The sequence below is a fragment of the Homarus americanus genome, unplaced genomic scaffold (assembly GCF_018991925.1).
Source record: "Homarus americanus isolate GMGI-L3 unplaced genomic scaffold, GMGI_Hamer_2.0 scaffold39675, whole genome shotgun sequence".
NCBI classification, from domain to species: domain Eukaryota; kingdom Metazoa; phylum Arthropoda; class Malacostraca; order Decapoda; family Nephropidae; genus Homarus; species Homarus americanus.
In genome coordinates this window covers 16,909,059-16,927,283 of record NW_024736071.1, presented here as the reverse complement: position 1 = coordinate 16,927,283, position 18,225 = coordinate 16,909,059, and the positions used below count along the sequence as shown (strand labels likewise).

Here is an 18,225-nt window from a genome sequence, read left to right as displayed (position 1 = left end):
AGAACAAGAAAAACTGGAAGAAGAGAGAAGAAAAAAGAAAAAGGAGAAAATCGGGGAGAAAGAGGCAGGGAGAAAGAAGAGGAAGAGGGAGAAGGAGGGAGGAGGGAAGGAGGGAGGGAGGAGGGAGGGAGGAGAAGGAAACATCAATTCTAAGGAGAGTTGAGTATAATTTTACGACACCACCACCCTACCACCACTACCACCACCAACCCCACCACCACCACCACCCTACCACCCACCACCACCCTACCACCACTACCACATTCATTGATCGGTGCTGGTCAGTGTAATAGTAATGCTGCTGTCTGGTCCAGGTCTTCACAGGTCGTTACTACCTGTAGTGCTGCTTTAGTCTTTCAGGTCTACAAGTTCATTACAGGTCCGATACACAGGTACACACCAGGTGTGCCCCTTCACCTGGCTCCTGTCTTACACCTGTTGTCTCATTAACTATGTGTGTGTGTGGTGTGTGTAACTCCCATCTCTCTCTCACACACACACACACACACACACACACACACACACACAGGTAAAATAAGTCTCGTCTTCACCTCCAAGTCATCTGATACTACAGTAGTTGTGGGAGTATAATAATTATCTTCTATAATCACTGAGTTACACACACACACACACACACACACACACACACACACACACACACACACACACACACACACACACACACACACACACACACACACACACACACACACACACACACACACAATATTCTGAAAAGCAGAGGATACATAAGGATACATGATGATACATAATCACTTCATACATACGTGTTTACTACAGGCTTCAGTGTCTCCCCAATAAATCCAGATGTTTTTACCTTTCTGTCTCACCTAAATACAATGCTTTATTTATTCTCACCTAAGTTATAAACCCAACCCAACCTTCCCCATCCCACTATCCCAGCAACCTTCGCAACCCACACATCCCAGCCCAACCCAACCCAACCTTCCCAACCCATCCCACCCATCCCACCAACCCAACCTTCCGCAACCATCCCACCCATCCCAACCCAACCCAACCTTCCCACCCATCCCAACCCATCCCAACCCATCCCATCCCAACCTTCCTCACATTTACCAACATAATCACGAGGACTTATCCAGACAACAGATCTAAAAGACGGTATTATCATCATCACCGAGACGACAGAGAGTAGTGTGAGGGTCAATTGTCATCAGAGTAAATTGTCTGGTTTCCCCTGACGCGAACGTGCTTAGGTGTGTGTGTGTGTGTGTGTGTGTGTTTGATTCTCACCACCACACACACAATATCAAGCCTATAATTGGATGGGAAACATGCATAAATATATACTTACAATGTATACATATGCGTGACATGAATAATGACAATGAGGGGTGGAAAGATGGCAAGTCATTGTTTAAAGGAAAAATAATAGTGTGTATTATTATTATTATTATTATTATTATTATTATTATTATTGGTACTTTAGGGAGAGCGTTCGGGTACCTGCTATATTACACCAATTTGTCCGTGACGTAAAAGTACAGGTGAAATCAACGCCTCCAGGTTAATAAAGGGGTTTCCCAGGGCAGGTTAATTAGGTGTTTAGGGCAGGTTAATTGGTGTTTCCAGGGCAGGTTAATTAGGTATTTTCAGGGCAGGTTAATTAGGTATTTTCCAGGGCAGGTTAATTCGGTGGTATTTTGGTCAGGTTAATGGTTATAGACACTGGTTAAGGCTGAACAATTTAACGCCATATTAACATACTTATAACATATTTTAACGTAACAGACTTCATCCTCACACCCTAAGGCCACATTAACATACTTTAACATAATTTATCCCCACACTCTTTAACGCCACATTAAAATACTTTTAACATAATTTAACGTAACAGACTCTATCCTCACACCCTAACGCCACATTAACATACTTTAACATAATTTATCGCGACATTATGAATCGTCAAGTAATTTTAACACAATTATTTTGGTGCATTATAATCGTTACCAGAATATTTATAAGACTAATTATCTGTTAACCTTCACCCACCCACCTGGCTGCCCCCCACCACCCACCCACCCACCCACCTGGCTGCCCCCCACCACCTACCTACCACCCATCTACCCCACTATCTCACCTACCCCTCCCTCACCTGCCCCCCTACCTGGTGATTTATGGCAGCGGTGTTCAAGTGACGTGACGTAACCTTCTCCAGTAATAACAAGTTGTGTGTTGTAAGTTGTCTTAAGTAAAAGTCTAAAAAGAGATTTAAGTATTACACTTATGGGATTCACATATAACGGATCTTCCATATAACGGACTTTCTTCTCCATATAGTCCGTTAACTAGAGGTTTCACATAACGAAACCTCCATATAACGGACTTTTCATCTCAATATAGTCCAAAGTAATAAAGATTCCACTGTACACATATATGATTAAGTTCACCTGGCCAAGAGAACTTCCCGCAGTGTCTAACCCACCTACCCCACCTGTGCTAACCCACCAGGTAGCACACCCAACTAACTAACGATTTAAGTTAATACAGGAAATTACCAAGATGCATAAGTGTTGCCGGCCATTATTACCTAAGGTCATATACGCGTAATTGTACACTAAACAATGTAGGAGCTAATGGTTGTTCATAGTGTGTTGGTGTTACTGTTGTTGGTATTATTGTTATTATTATTGTTATTGTATAGTTAATATTTATTATATTAGTTGTTATTGCATTGTTGTTACTGTTGTTATTGTTATTATCACTGTTGTTAGTTATTATTACTGTTGTTGTTGTTGTTGTATTTTGTTTATTATTGTTATTAGTATTAGTTATTAATATTAGTTGTTATTGTTATCATTATTTACTGTTGTTATTGTTATTATCACTGTTGTTAGTTATTATTACTGTTGTTGTTGTTGTTGTTATTGTTACCAGGCCACCATACAGTGAGCACCAAAGTATAACTATACACAGTCATACAACACAACACAGTATTAGTAAACATCTGCAATAGTCAAGGTTGGTTTCGTGTCTTATGCAGTCATAAATAATGTACTGTAGCACTCCCCTAACCCCCCACCACAACCCCTATATTTCACGCCACCCGCACCCCACCCCACCCCAAGACCCGCACCCACCCCAGGACTCCACCCCACCCCCCAGGACTCCCCACCCCTCCCCACAGAACTCCCACCCCACCCCACCACATTTCAAGATTTTCCCAAAGCTTGTATACCATAATGTGTTCAACAGTACATATTGAACAGATAACATGAACAGCGGATCACGGGTCTGAGGACTCTGAACAAACACCTTCCTCGCTAAAATAAAACGCTACAAAAACTAAAACCTGAATAAAACCACAATGAGAGTTAAATTATTGCAAAATATAGAAAAATGTAAATTGAAGTTTTAAAACCTTCCTCCTCACTAACTACTCACCTGGCTGGCGTTAACAACCTCTTTAACTACTACTACTGCTGTTAGTGCTTCAGGTGGCGTCTGACGAACGATCAACGCGTCAGTGACATAATTACACCTCAATTATCACGGATTATTATTGCATATAATTATCAGCGTGTGGTGGCATCTCTCAGTGACTACCTCATGTACAGTAATTATTGCTTTTAATATACCACCTGGGTCTGTTCCCACACACACACACACCTGGCTCTACACGCTACATACACACACACACACACCTGGCCTCTACAGCCACACACACACACACACACACACACACACCTGGCTCTACACCTACACACACACACACTAGCTCTACACACACACTCACACACAGACAGACGGATGCTAAGACCATTCAATAGTAACATTAAAACTATAAAGGAAATTGACTCACTATAAGGAACACACGATACACAACACTAGATGATGAATGACGCAACACTAGATGAATGACGCAACACTAGATGAATGACGCAACACTAGATGATGAATAAGAGAGATAAATAATTACAAGATACAGAAGGTTATTTGACGAAGGGAAAATAAAATCGTGAAATTGAAAACTAAATATTACCATAATGGAAGGTGTAATGGTTATGTTATATTAGAATACCGGGGTTGTCTCTCCTCTCTCACACAGTATAATTCAACTACACAGGCGGAACATCTTACCCTACACAGAACCCGACCCAGTTTTGTACTAACATTACGGGTTAGGTTAGGAAGAATGAACTTAGGTTAGGTTAAGTTAGATAAGTGAAGTTAGGTTAGGTTATGTGAGACACGGTAAGGTAAGGCTAAGTAACGAAAGGTAAGATTAATTTAGGTTAGGTTAAACTACGGTGGTAGAATCCTGTAGGAGGCAGGACTACGGGTCGGGGTAATCCTGTAGTAGGAGGCAGGGACTACGGGTCGGGGTAATCCTGTAGGAGGCAGGGACTACGGGTCAGGGAATCCTGTAGGAGGCAGGACTACGGTCGGGGTAATCCTGTAGTAGGAGGCAGGACTACGGGTCGGGAATCCAGGAGGCAGGGACTACGGGTGTAATCCTGTAGTAGGAGGCAGGACCGGGTCGGGGTAATCCTGATAGGAGGCAGGGACACGGGTCAGGGGTAATCCTGTAGGAGGCAGGGACTACGGGTCAGGTAATCCTGTAATAGGAGGCAGGGACTACAGGTCGGGGTAATCTGTAGTAGGAGGCAGGGACTACGGGTCGGGTAATCCTGTAGTAGGAGGCACAGGCGGTCCTGAGGAGGCAGGACTCGGTCGGATCCTGAGGAGCAGACTACGGGTCGGGTAATCCTGTAGTAGGAGGCAGGGACTACGGGTCAGGGTAATCTGTAGGAGGCAGGGACTACGGTCGGTAATCCTAGTAGGAGGCAGGGACTACGGTCGGGGTAATCCTGTAGGAGGCAGGGACTACGGGTCGGGGTAATCCTGTAGGAGGCAGAGACTACGGGTCGGGTAATCCTTGGGAGGCAGGGACTACAGGTCGGGGTAATCCTGTAGTAGGAGCAGGGACTACGGGTCGGGGTAATCCTGTAGGAGGCAGAGACTACGGGTCGGGGTAATCCTGTAATAGGAGGCAGGGACTACAGGTCGGGGTAATCCTGTAGTAGGAGGCAGGGACTACGGGTCAGGGGGTAATCCTGTAGGAGGCAGGGACTACAGGTCGGGGGTAATCCTGTAATAGGAGGCAGGGACTACGGGTCGGGGTAATCCTGTAATAGGAGGCAGGGACTACGGGTCAGGGTAATCCTGTAGGAGGCAGGGACTACAGGTCGGGGTAATCCTGTAGTAGGAGGCAGGGACTACAGGTCAGGGGTAATCCTGTAGGAGGCAGGGACTACAGGTCAGGAGTAATCCTGTGGGAGGCAGGGACTACGGGTCAGGGGTAATCCTGTAGTAGGAGGCAGGACTAGGGTCAGGTAATCCTGTAATAGGAGGCAGGGACTACGGGTCAGGGTAATCCTGTATGGAGGCAGGGACTACGGTCAGGGTAATCCTGTATAGGAGGCAGGACTACGGGTCGGGGTAATCCTGTAGGAGGCAGGGACTACGGGTCAGGGTAATCCTGTAATAGGAGGCAGGGACTACGGGTCGGGGTAATCCTGTATAGGAGGCAGGGACTACGGGTCGGGGTAATCCTGTAATAGGAGGCAGGGACTACGGGTCAGGGGTAATCCTGTAGGAGGCAGGGACTACGGGTCGGGGTAATCCTGTAGGAGGCAGGGACTACGGGTCGGGGTAATCCTGTAGGAGGAGGCAGGGACTACGGGTGGGGTAATCCTGTAGGAGGCAGGGACTACGGGTCAGGGGTAATCCTGTAATAGGAGGCAGGGACTACGGGTCGGGGTAATCCTGTAATAGGAGGCAGGGACTACGGGTCAGGGTAATCCTGTAGGAGGCAGGGACTACGGTGGAATCCTGTAGTAGGAGCAGGACTACGGGTCGGGTAATCCTGTAGGAGGCAGGGACTACGGTCGGGGTAATCCTGTGGAGGCAGGGACGGCGATCCTAGGAGGCAGGACTACGGTCGGGGTAATCCTGTAGGAGGCAGGGACTACGGTCGGTAATCCTGTAGGAGGCAGGGGCGGTAATCGGAGGCAGGGGTACTTGAGCCTTGGAGCAGGTTCCCGGGGCCGTCCACCGTGACCTTGATGGCTTTACAGTAGGTGGTGACCTGAGGCGGTGACGTACTGATGGTGATGGTCAGGTTAAGCTCTTTCCTGTAGGTGAGAGAGAGAACACCTGTTATTGCTGCTGCTACTGTTGTTACTGTTGCTTCTGTTGTTACTGTTACTAATGTTATTACTGTTACTGCTGTTGATACTGTTGCTACTGTTATTACTGTTACTGCTGTTGATACTGTTACTACTGTTGTTACTGCTGCTACTGTTGTTACTGCTGCTACTGTTGTTACTGCTGCTACTGTTGTTACTGCTGCTACTGTTACTAGTGTTGTTACTGCTGCTACTGTTATTAGTATTATCTGACTTACCACTGTCTACACGAGAGAGAGAGAGAGAGTGTGTGTGTGTGTATGATCAAACTTACAACAATACAATCGAAAAAAGTAAACATTAAACAAAACAGACCAGTATGTGTCCCAGCTGTCCGCCGCCCACGATCAAGTTGTTTAGTTTTCAATTCTGGGAAGACATATTGTGTCGCCCTCTGTGTGTGTGTGTGTGTGTGTGTGTGTGTGTGTGTGGGGAGGGATGGAAAGGAAGGGATAGGGGAGGAAAGGATAGGGGTGAGGGGAGATAAAGGGAGAAGGGAAGAGGAGAAAGAGGGGGAGGGAGAGGGTGCGGGGAATGAGGGAAGGGAAGGAAGGGAGAGAGGAGGGAGAAAGAAGGGAAGGGGAAAGTGAGAGGGTGGGAGGAAGGGTTCACACACTCACTCCAACTTGATATTGAAACAGTTTATTTAGCCAGTATAACACAGATACAGAGTGGATAATAATAACAATATTACATGGGTGAGCCAGTTGAGAACCTGAGCTGCACCTGATATATACTGTACATTTATCACAAGGAAGTATTATGTAACATTTAGTATCATCTGGAATAGTACACACAGCTTGGTGGTGGTAGAACATATCAGAATGTTACCACGGTTATCTCTTCGAAAATAATTTGTATTTTTTTACATTTCTATTATGAGTATATACATATGTTACAGGGTGTTGATGTACATGAGAGAGGAAGCACAGAACCAGCTGTTGTCACGGACTGGGTGAGTAAACGTTTGTGAGTACAGACAACGGAAGGCGTTATCAAGTGTCTGTCCACGTGGTTCTCGTTATCTCCTCCTCGTCTGGTGTACGTTTGTCTGTTTGTCTGGCCAGCTCGCTCGTTTGGCCAGGTCATTCGTCTGGCCAGGTTATTCGTCTGGCCAGGTCACTTGTCTGGCCTGGAGGAATGAAGTTAAGATAGTGACAACCTCAAGGCCTCTACGAATGATGACCTTACACACACACACACACACACACACACACACACACACACACACACACACACACACACACACACACACACACACACACACACACGTTGCGGTGGTCAAGTATCTGTCACAAACATTTATATTTTCAGGAGGAAAAAAACACGAGATGTAAAGCAAAAACTTGGCCAGGAGGTGTAGTATGGAGGTGTATAGCACGGTGAGGAGGAGGCTGCTGTACTGTTCTCGTATGCTTGTACAGTAAAGGCTCTACACTCTACAGGTTATTGAGGAGAGCCGGTTTTTAATAGAGTTGCAGCCGTTGGCTGAAAATATACAAACTTTCATATGATTTAGACATAATGATATAATATGCATTGAATACATTTACAGGGCTGTACAGTACATAAATCAGGAGTTGTTTATTATTTTAACAATAAATGGGATGGTACTATTCTTATATCTATCAGTGCGGGCCCTTATGGGCTGAATTTTGTTGTAGTGGCGGACTGCGCAAGGTGGGTGGGAGGCGAGGGTGGTGCAGTAGTTGGCTGCCAAACCTTTCCAGTACTTGGTGGTGGAGGTCACTGAGGGATGGCATTTCCAGGGTGGAGAGAGCGTTGGTGTAGCCGAAGTATTCTGCGCCGAGCATGATTCTGCAGGCCCTTTTCTGTACCTTCTCTAGCTGACCTTGTTGTATGTATGTATGTGTGTGTGTGTGTGTGTGTGTGTGTGTGTGTTACGTCAGCAGTAGGACCACAGGGTGGCAGAATAGGGGCTAGGGGAGGGAGGAGAACAGGAAATGGGAGGACGGGGAGGTACGGGGAAGGGGACAGGGGGAAAGGGAAGGGGACGGGGAGGGGACGGGGAAGGGTAGGGGACGGGGAAGGTAGGGGACGGGAGGGGAGAGAATGGGGGCAAGGCGGGGCGAGACGGGGGAGGGCTGAGTCACGCACCTAACATTACCAACTCACATCATTGTTTTGAAGAATAATGAAATCCCTGTAAGATGACACCTTCCTGCCCATGTGCTATGGGCGCGTCGTGTGTGTGTGTGTGTGTGTGTGTGGTAGGCACTGTATAGTAAGTGTGAGGGAGGTGTGGCTGTGTGAGGGTGGTGTGTCTCTGTGAGGTGGTGTGGCTGTGTGAGGTGGTGTGGCTCTGTGAGGGTGGTGTGGCACTGTCTGCAGGGTGACTCGTGCAGAACGCCAGTGTGTGTGTGTGTGTGTGCAGCGGATCTCCAAGAGGCCCCGGCATGACACCAAGGTATATACGTCACTAACCGTCTTACACCATTTATGGCGTAAGTATTATGGTGTAAATAATTATATAAATATATATATAGATTATTTAAAGCTTCGGCGATGCTTTAACCCTTTGAAGATGATGATTAAACCCGTCAACAGCAACACCACCCCACCCCCACCACCAACAACAACAATAACCACAACCACCACCACCAACAACAACAACAACCACAACCACCACCATCAACAATAACCACAACCACCACCACCACCACCACCAACAACCACCACCACCACCAACAACAATAACCACAACCACCACCACCACCAACAACAATAACCACAACCAACAACACCAACCACAACCACCACCACCAACCCAACCACCACCACCATCCCCAACAAGTCAAGATAAGTGTTGTTGGAAATCTTGTTATTGATTCACCTGTCTGGTTAAACTCATGGAAGGTTTGTTTCTCATCGACGTCGCGTGCTGCCAGATATATTGTGTTGTATTGTACAGGTGATGGTCGGACACACACACGAGGAGATATAAGCAACTCTATAACTGATAATTAGTTATTTTTATGATGAAAGATGCCAGAACAACAGACACTCTCCTTGCCCCCTGCCTCTTGCCCATACCTGCCCCTTTCTCCCTAACCCCTTGCCCATACCTGCCCCTTCCTCCTCTAACGCCCTGCCTACATCTGTTTCCCTTACCTATTGCCCACACCTGTCTCCTTCATCCTTTCCTTCCCCCTTGCCCACCTGTCTCCTTCATCCTTCCTTCCCCTTGCCCACACCTGTCTCCTTCATCTTCCTTCCCCTTGCCCACACCTGTCTCCTTCATCCCTTCCTTCCCCCTTGCCCACACCTGTCTCCTTCATCCCTTCCTTCCCCTTGCCACGCTTGTCTCCTTCATCCCTTCCTTCCCTTGCCCACCTGTCTCCTTCATCCCTTCCTTCCCCTTACACCTGTCTCCTTCATCCCTTCCTTCCCCTTGCCCACACCTGTCTCCTTCATCCCTTCCTTCCCCCTTGCCCACTTACCTCCTTTCCCTCTCCCCACCCCCCTTCCCTTCCCGACCACAAGACCAGAATTAGGTCTCCTCCTAACACATCTATCTCCTTTCCTGATTGGCTGACACCTAAACCTCCCTCAACTTTTCTCCTCTGTGATTGGCTGACACCTAAACCTCTCTCAAACACGAAGAATGATTGGCTACAGACCGCAAATTACTCTTACACGTCACACAGGGTTAAGAGCATAAGAAGTACACAGAGGAGCATCAGTAACAAGGAACATTTATGATACTAGTACAGTGAAACCTCTATTTAACGGACTATATAGAGATGGAAAGTCCATTATAACAAGGTTTTGTTGATGTGAAACCTCCATTTAACGGACTATATGGAGATGGAAAAGTCCAAAAAAAACTACATGTAAACGAATAAAACTTAACCCATACGACACACACACACACACACACACACACACACACACACACACACACACACACACACACACACACACACACACACACACACACACACACACACACACACGCACAGAAGCTTCTGGTTTAAAAGAGTATTCTGGAAGCCAAAACATAATACTCTCAACATTGTAAGTAATAGGGAGTACAATACAACAGGATAGGAACAGTAAGGATAGAAGCACAGCAGGACAGAAGCACAGCAGGATAGAAGCACAGCAGGATAGAAGCACAGCAGGATAGAAGCACAACAGGATAGAAGCACAACAGGATAGAAGCACAGCATAGAAGCACAACAGGATAGAAGCACAACAGGATATAAGCACAACAGGATAGAAGCACAGCAGGATAGAGGCACAGCAGGATAGAAGCACAGCAGGATAGAAAGCACAACAGGATAGAAGCACAACAGGATAGAAGCACAACAGGATAGAAGCACAGCAGGATAGAAGCACAACAGGAAGAAGCACAGCAGGATAGAAGCACAGCAGGATAGAAGCACAGCAGGATAAAGCACAGCAGGATAGAAGCACAGCAGGATAGAAGCACAACAGGATAGAAGCACAACAGGATAGAAGCACAGCAGGATAGAAGCACAACAGGATAGAAGCACAACAGGATATAAGCACAACAGGATAGAAGCACAGCAGGATAGAGGCACAGCAGGATAGAGGCACAGCAGGATAGAACCACAGCAGGATAGAACCACAACAGGATAGAAGCACAGCAGGATAGAAGCACAGCAGGATAGAACCACAGCAGGATAAGAAGCACAGCAGGATAGAAGCACAACAGGATAGAAGCACAACAGGACAGAAGCACAGCAGGATAGAAGCACAACAGGATAGAAGCACAGCAGGATAGAAGCACAACAGGATAGAAGCACAACAGGACAGAAGCACAGCAGGATAGAAGCACAACAGGATAGAAGCACAACAGGATAGAAGCACAACAGGATAGAAGCACAACAGGATAGAAGCACAACAGGATAGAAGCACAGCAGGATAGAAGCACAACAGGATAGAAGCGATGAAGCACAACAGGACAGAAGCACAGCAGGATAGAAGCACAACAGGATAGAAGCACAGCAGGATAGAAGCACAGCAGGATAGAAGCACAGCAGGACAGAAGCACAACAGGACAGAAGCACAGCAGGATAGAAGCACAGCAGGATAGAAAGCAAAGGACAGAAGCACAGCAGGATAGAAGCACAACAGGACAGAAGCACAACAGGACAGAAGCACAGCAGGATAGAAGCACAGCAGGACAGAAGCACAGCAGGATAGCTGCTTGGGAAGACGTGACTACTCTTGGATGGTGAGTTGGCGCATTTCTTAATGAAAGGTTACAGGTGATGGCTGTGAGAGGTGGTGGTGGTGACCGACAACACCACCACCAGCAGGAGAAAGTAGAACAGTAACTGAAGGAGGTGGAGACTTCACCAGTAACGACCACAGTAGTTACGGCAGGAGGAGGAAGAACGGTGGTAACGCCGTGTGACAGAAGGAGGAGGAGGAGAGGGACAGGGTCGCGTGATAGAAGAAAGGAAGAAGACGAATGACAACAGAAGAGGAGGAGTAGTAGTATAGGAGGAGAAGGACAGTGCCGCGTGACAGAGACAGAAAGAGATACAGAGACAGACAGAGCGGTGACTGATCTCAACAACAGCTTGACAGTGACTGAGGGCGGGAAGGAGGAGCTGCCCACAGTCTCACCTCCCAGCAACTTAAAACCAATTTACTGTTATTAATACTCATTACTTGAAGCACTTACAAGGGACCGAGTGAGTACAGGCTAGTGGTGGATGGCCTGGGGGTGTGGTGGAGACCCTGGGGTGTGCTGGAGGGCCCCTGGGGTGTGGTGGAGAGCCCCGGGGTGTGGTGGAGAGCCCGAGGGTGTGGTGGAGGTCCTGGGGTCGGTGGAGGGCCGGTGTGGTGGAGGCCCTGGGGTGTGGTGGAGGCCCTGGGGTGTGGTGGGAGGCCCCGGGGGGTGGCTGGAGGGCCCAGGGTGTGCTGGGGAGGCCCTGGTGTGGTGGAGAGCCAGGGGTGTGGTGGAGGCCCCAGGGGTGCTGGAGGGCCCTGGGGTGTGGTGGAGAGCCCGGGGTGTGGTGGAGAGCCCCGGGGTGTGGTGGAAGCCAGGGGTGTGGTGGAGGCCCTGGGGTGTGGTGGAGGTCCTGGGGTGTGGTGGAGGGAGCACAGGGTGTGCTGGAGGGCCCCAGGTGTGCTGGAGAGCCCTGGGGTGTGGTGGAGGGCCCTGGGGTGTGGTGGAGGCCGAGGGTGTGGTGGAAGGCCCAGGGTGTGGTGGAAAGCCCGAGGGTGTGGTGGTCCTGGTGTGGTGAAACCCCAGGGTGTGGTGGGAGGCCCTGGGGTGTGGTGGAGAGGCCCCGGGGTGTGGTGGAGGCGGGGTGTGGTGGAAGCCCGGGGTGTGGTGGAGGTCCTGGGGTGTGGTGGAGGGCCCCAGGGGTGTGCTGGAGGGCCCTGGGGTGTGGTGGAGGGCCTGGGGTGTGGTGGAGGGCCCCGGGGTGTGGTGGAGAGCCCGAGGGTGTGGTGGAGGTCCTGGGGTGTGGTGGAGAGCCCTGGGGTGTGGTGGAGAGCCCCGGGGTGTGGTGGAGAGCCCGAGGGTGTGGTGGAGGTCCTGGGGTGTGGTAGAGGGCCTGGGGTGTGGTGGAGGCCCTGGGGTGTGGTGGAGGGCCCTGGGGGTGTGGTGGACCCTGGGGTGTGGTGGAGGCCTGGGGGTGTGGTGGAGGCCTGGGGTGTGGTGGAGGGCCCGGGGTGTGGTGGAGGGCCCCCGGGGTGTGGTGGAGGCCCCAGGGGTGTGTGGAGGGCCCCAGGGGGTGTGGGAGGGCCCCGGGGTGTGGTGGAGGGCCCTGGGGTGTGGTGGAGGGCCCCGGGGTGTGGTGGAGGGCCCCGGGGTGTGGTGGAGGGCCCCAGGTGTGGGTTAGGAGGATGAGGTGGAGAGGTGAAGGGGACGTGAACACGGACATCCACACTTCATTCACCCCCTCTTCCACTTCACCCCCTCCTCCTCCATCATCTCCCCTTCTCCACCTCACCCCTCCTCCTCCATCATCTCCCCCTTCTCCCACCTCACCTCCTCCTCCATCATCTCCCCTTCTCCACCTCACCCTCCTCCCTCATCATCTCCCCTTCTCCACCTCACCCCCCTCCTCCTCATCATGTCCCCTTCTCCACCTCACCCCCTCCTCCTCCATCATCTCCCCTTCTCCACCTCACCCTCCTCCTCATCATCTCCCCCTTCCTCACTCACCCCATCATCTCACCCTTCTACACTCCTCCTCCATCATCTCCCCTTCTCCCACCTCACCCCCTCCTCCTCCATCATCCCCTTCTCCACCTCACCTCCTCCTCCATCATCTCCCCCCTTCTCCAACTCTCCCCTCCTCCTCCATCATCTCCCTCTTCTCCAACTCTCCCTCCTCCTCCCATCATCTCCTTCTCCACCTCACCCCTCCTCCTCCTCCTCTATCTCCATCACCTAAACTGTTGTGGGAGAGTTCACGCTTGTCGCCACACGGCAGACGCCACCAGGCCTGGATCAGCTAAAATCTCTCTGGACTCTTCAGGCTTCTACGCCCTTAACTCATGAGACATAAAGGCAAGCATGAACTTAGCATGCTTCCCTGTTGGGCACTGTAGCCTTCTGCGCTTCACCTTACACAGATGTGGGGAGTGCCCAATAAAAAAAAATCCTGTGTCCTCCCTCCGTACCATGCACCCCTCCCCCACACACGTCACCAATGCACTTCGCACAAATAAGACAATATATAAGACATCACACAACAACAACAACAGTTCCCAGATGATACATGACCAACACACACAGTGGGCCAGTAACTATAACAACTACCACCATCACCAGTACTACCCATCACCAGTACTACCACCATCACCAGTACTACCATCACCAGTACCACCATCACCAGTACAACCACCACCACCAGTACTACCATCCCAGTACTACCACCATCACCAGTACAACCACCACCAGTACTACCACCATCACCAGTACTACCACCATCACCAGTACTACCACCATCACCAGTACCACCATCACAACCATCACCAGTACTACCATCATCCCAGTACCACCATCATCACCAGTACTACCATCATCACCAGTACCACCATCACCGTACTACCCCATCACCGTACCATCACCAGTACCACCATCACCAGTACAACCACCAGTACTACCACCATCCCCAGTACTACCACCATCACCAGTACTACCACCATCACCAGTACCACCATCACAACCATCACCAGTACTACCACCATTACCAGTACCACCACCACCAGTACTACCAATACCATCACTACTACACACACGCACAGTCTTGGCACGACACTGTGAGTATTAGGTTAAGTGAGCACGTGCCGTCCAGGGTCGAACCCGTGTATCTGAGAACATTGAGACGTGACAACCACTAAGGCCACCACCTGGTCCACCCCTCACCTGTACCTCACGTTACTCCATACACACACACACACACGTGGCTGTTCATCAAGAGTTTATTTAACCGTAAACACAAAAAAAATATTACACTAATCATTTAATTCCCAGCCATCGTCTTTCCCGCCATTTGTGCACCTGACCTTGCACTCGTGTCCTCTGGTGGTGGCGGGAACAATGACCACTGCCACTCTGCACCACCCACCGCCGCCCATTTACCAAGCGTGGCGTTATGATGAGATCGGGCTGAGGGTTGGGGGTGGGTGGGTGGCAGGTGTCTCAGGAGTGATGCTGAGGTAATAGGCAGAGCAGCTCACACCATTATTGTCAGTTTAACCGACCATTATCCGCCCCGTAAGTGTCGACGGCTTTGTTAGGGCAAGGGGCGGGCAGGGTGTCGGGGAAGTGATAACCGTGATAACATTCTGATATATTACCACCACCAAGCTGTGTATACTATTCCAGATGATACTAAATGTTACATAATACTTCCTTGTGATAAATGTACAATATATATCAGGTGCAGCTCAGGCTCTCAACTGGCTCACCCATGTTAATATTGTTATTATTATCCACTCTGTATCTGTGTTATACTGACTAAATAAACTGTTTCATTATCAAGTCGGTAGTGGTGACATCTTCGGGGTGATGGTGATGCTGTGTTACCAATGAGAGGTATATGACTCCACTCATTCCACCCTCCCTTTCCTGTGTGATGATTGATACCCACTCACCACCTCCTCTGCGGTGGCTGAGTAGATATAGCACTCGCCTCTTGTCCTAACGAGCGCTGGTTCGCATCCCTCACAGCCTAGTATTTAGGATTGAGCAACAAGTATCCACCCATGACTAATTATATATCCCTCTAATCTCCCACCTTCCTCCCCACTCTGCCCTCTCCATCTCCCCACCTCTCCATCTCCCCACGCCACCTCCGCACTCTGCCCTCTCCAGCTCCCCCACCCGCCCTCTCTTTTCTTCGAGAGAAAATAGATAGAGAGAGATACACTCCGCCATCTCAGAGAGAGAGAGAGAGAGAGAGGTACGCTTCCGTCATCTGTTATCATTTGGTTACAAGTCAATGAGGCTGTCTGGAACACCTCTGGTTAGGCTTCATGGGGAATATCCGGCGGCTAGCGTCCTCCTCTCTCCTCCTCCTCTTCCTTCTTCCTCCTCTTCCTTCTCCTTTCTCCCCTTTCATCCTCATCTTACTCCTCCGTCTGTCTCTTGCTCTATCTACTCTTCCTTCTTCCCCTCCTCTTCCCTCCTTACTCTTCCTCCTCTTTCCTCCTCTTACCTTTCTTCTTTTTAGATTTTGGCTATGGTGATGGTGATGATGTTGGTGATGGTGAGTACTGATGGTAGGTGATGATGGTACTGATGGTAGTGATGATGGTGATGATGGTGACCTCAGGTATAACATATGCTAGGGAAGGAAAAAACGTTAATATGTCCATCTGGTAGAGAAGACGCACAGGCCTCATTAAGACGTTCACACACCAACACTGGGGCCAGTGTGTCCATCCCTACCCTCCTGCCCTGCCCCGTCACACCCCTGCACCCCGTCACACCCCATCCTGTCCCACAGCCCCGTCCCACAGCCCCGTCACACCCCAACCCCACCACTTCCTCTCTCCCTCCTGTCCCTACCCCGTCCACGACTGTCAACCCACCTGGTGAGATGATGTTTACACTACAGCCACACCTGACCGTAATCAAGTACGGAGTCTCGGATTCATCAACACCTGTACGTTAAATGACCTGTTGGACGACTTCTCCCTGAACCACTAACCCCGAGAGGTTCAGACTCTGAACCGAAGCAGTGACTCATAAGTACGACGATATAAGCGATACATCATTAGTTAAGTGACACATAGATTAGATATGATACATAAGTGACATATATATAAGTGATACACAAGTGACACATAAGTATATAAGATAAATGACATAAGTGACACAATGACACATAAGTATATAAGTGACACTCATGTATCTCCAGTTAGGGGAAAAAAATAAATTGACGACTTTATAAAAAATCCGACTTATTTTTCGTCGAGTTCAGATGTGTCCAACCTAAACGTCATCCTCCTCCTCTTCTTTCTCCTCTCGCCCTCCTCACCCTCCTCTTCTTTCCTCATCCCTCCTCTTCCTCACCTCCCATCATCATCCTCTTCTTCTTCCTCCTCCTCATCCTCATCATCATTCTCTCTTCTTCTTCCCTCATCATCATCCTCTTCTTCTTCCTCCTCATCACCATCCTTCTTCTTCATCCTCCTCATCATCATCCTCTTCTTCTTCCTCCTCCTCATCCTCCTCATCATTCTCTTCTTCCTCCCTCCCTCATCATCATCCTTCTTCTTCCCTCCTCATCCTCCTCCTCTTCTTCCTCCTCCTCCTCCTCCCCCTCCTCTCTCTTCTTTCTCCTCTTCATCCTCCTCATCCTCCCCTCCTCCTCCTCCTCCTCCTCCTCCTCCTCTTCTTTCTCCTCTTCATCTCCTCCTCATCCTCCTCCTCCTCCTCCTCTTCTTTTCTCCTTCTCCACCTTTTTCTCCTCCCTCTTCCTTCTTCCTTCCTCCTCCACTTCCTTCTCCACCTTTTTCTCCTCCCTCCTTCCTCCTCCTCCACTTCCTTCTCCTCCTCCTCCTCAGCCTGTACCCAAACTCAGTGTCTTGGGTGATGACGTCCCATATGCCACCCCTTGGTGCCCCTTCCACTACAATTTACATAACTTCATTTTCGGAGTTACGACCCGTTAAATTACACCCAAATATTGTCTTTTATAACCGATAAATATTATTTTTTAGGTTTAGGTTAGGTTAAGTTTGGTTGATTATTTCTTTTTCTGGTGTGGAAAAAAAAAAACATTGAGTGTTAACGAGGAAAAATATATATATATATATATATATATATATATATATATATATATATATATATATATATATATATATATATATATATATATATATATATTTATTTCATGTAGATCCAATGAAAATGTGGATAAGATAAATCTTGATAAAAACACAGAAAAGGAAACAACGGAGCACAACTATCACCCAGCCACAAATAGGTATATTCTCACACTTTAGCTACATAAACCATCCTTGAGTGTGAGTGTATCTTTTGACTTGTCTGCCAGATCTCACCAGCCACAAATATGACTCTCTCTCTCTACCTCTCTGTCTCTCTCTCCTCTCTATAAGCTACATAAACTTGCCATGAGTGTATCTTTTTACTTGTCTTTGAGAGTCTTGGTTTTAGATACAGCAACTACTAAAGTCCTCCATTCGCCTCTTCCACTGAACCAAGAATCCGAGAGATTCATCAGAACCCGTGAATCTGAAGCATTTATGGACAGAATAATGTATCATCAGTCTACTGCTTCGGTTCATGAATCTGAATCTCTGGGGGTTCGAGTTCGTGGTTCAGGGAGAGGCGATCAACAGGACTTCAGTAGAGGTGTGTAGGTAAATGTGTGTGATGTGTGTGTGTGTGTGTGTGTGTGTGTGTGTGTGTGTGTGTGTGTGTGTATGTGTACCTGTGTGTGTGTGTGTGTGTGTATGAGGTTTAATGTAACACAGGTATATACTATTTGTTGTAAATAAACCA

General features: G+C 48.8%; 1 protein-coding gene across 1 annotated transcript in view; it reads right to left on the bottom strand.

The window, feature by feature from the left end:
• Nucleotides 1–6,068: 6,068 nt before the first annotated feature.
• LOC121871840 (runt-related transcription factor 1-like) overlaps nt 6,069–18,225 on the bottom strand; it is a 91,771-nt gene continuing 79,614 nt past the window's right edge. The window contains exon 2 of the mRNA XM_042374367.1: nt 6,069–6,179. Within this exon, the coding sequence (XP_042230301.1) occupies nt 6,163–6,179 (17 nt within the window). The 3' untranslated portion in view covers nt 6,069–6,162. The remainder of the gene's footprint in view (nt 6,180–18,225) is intronic.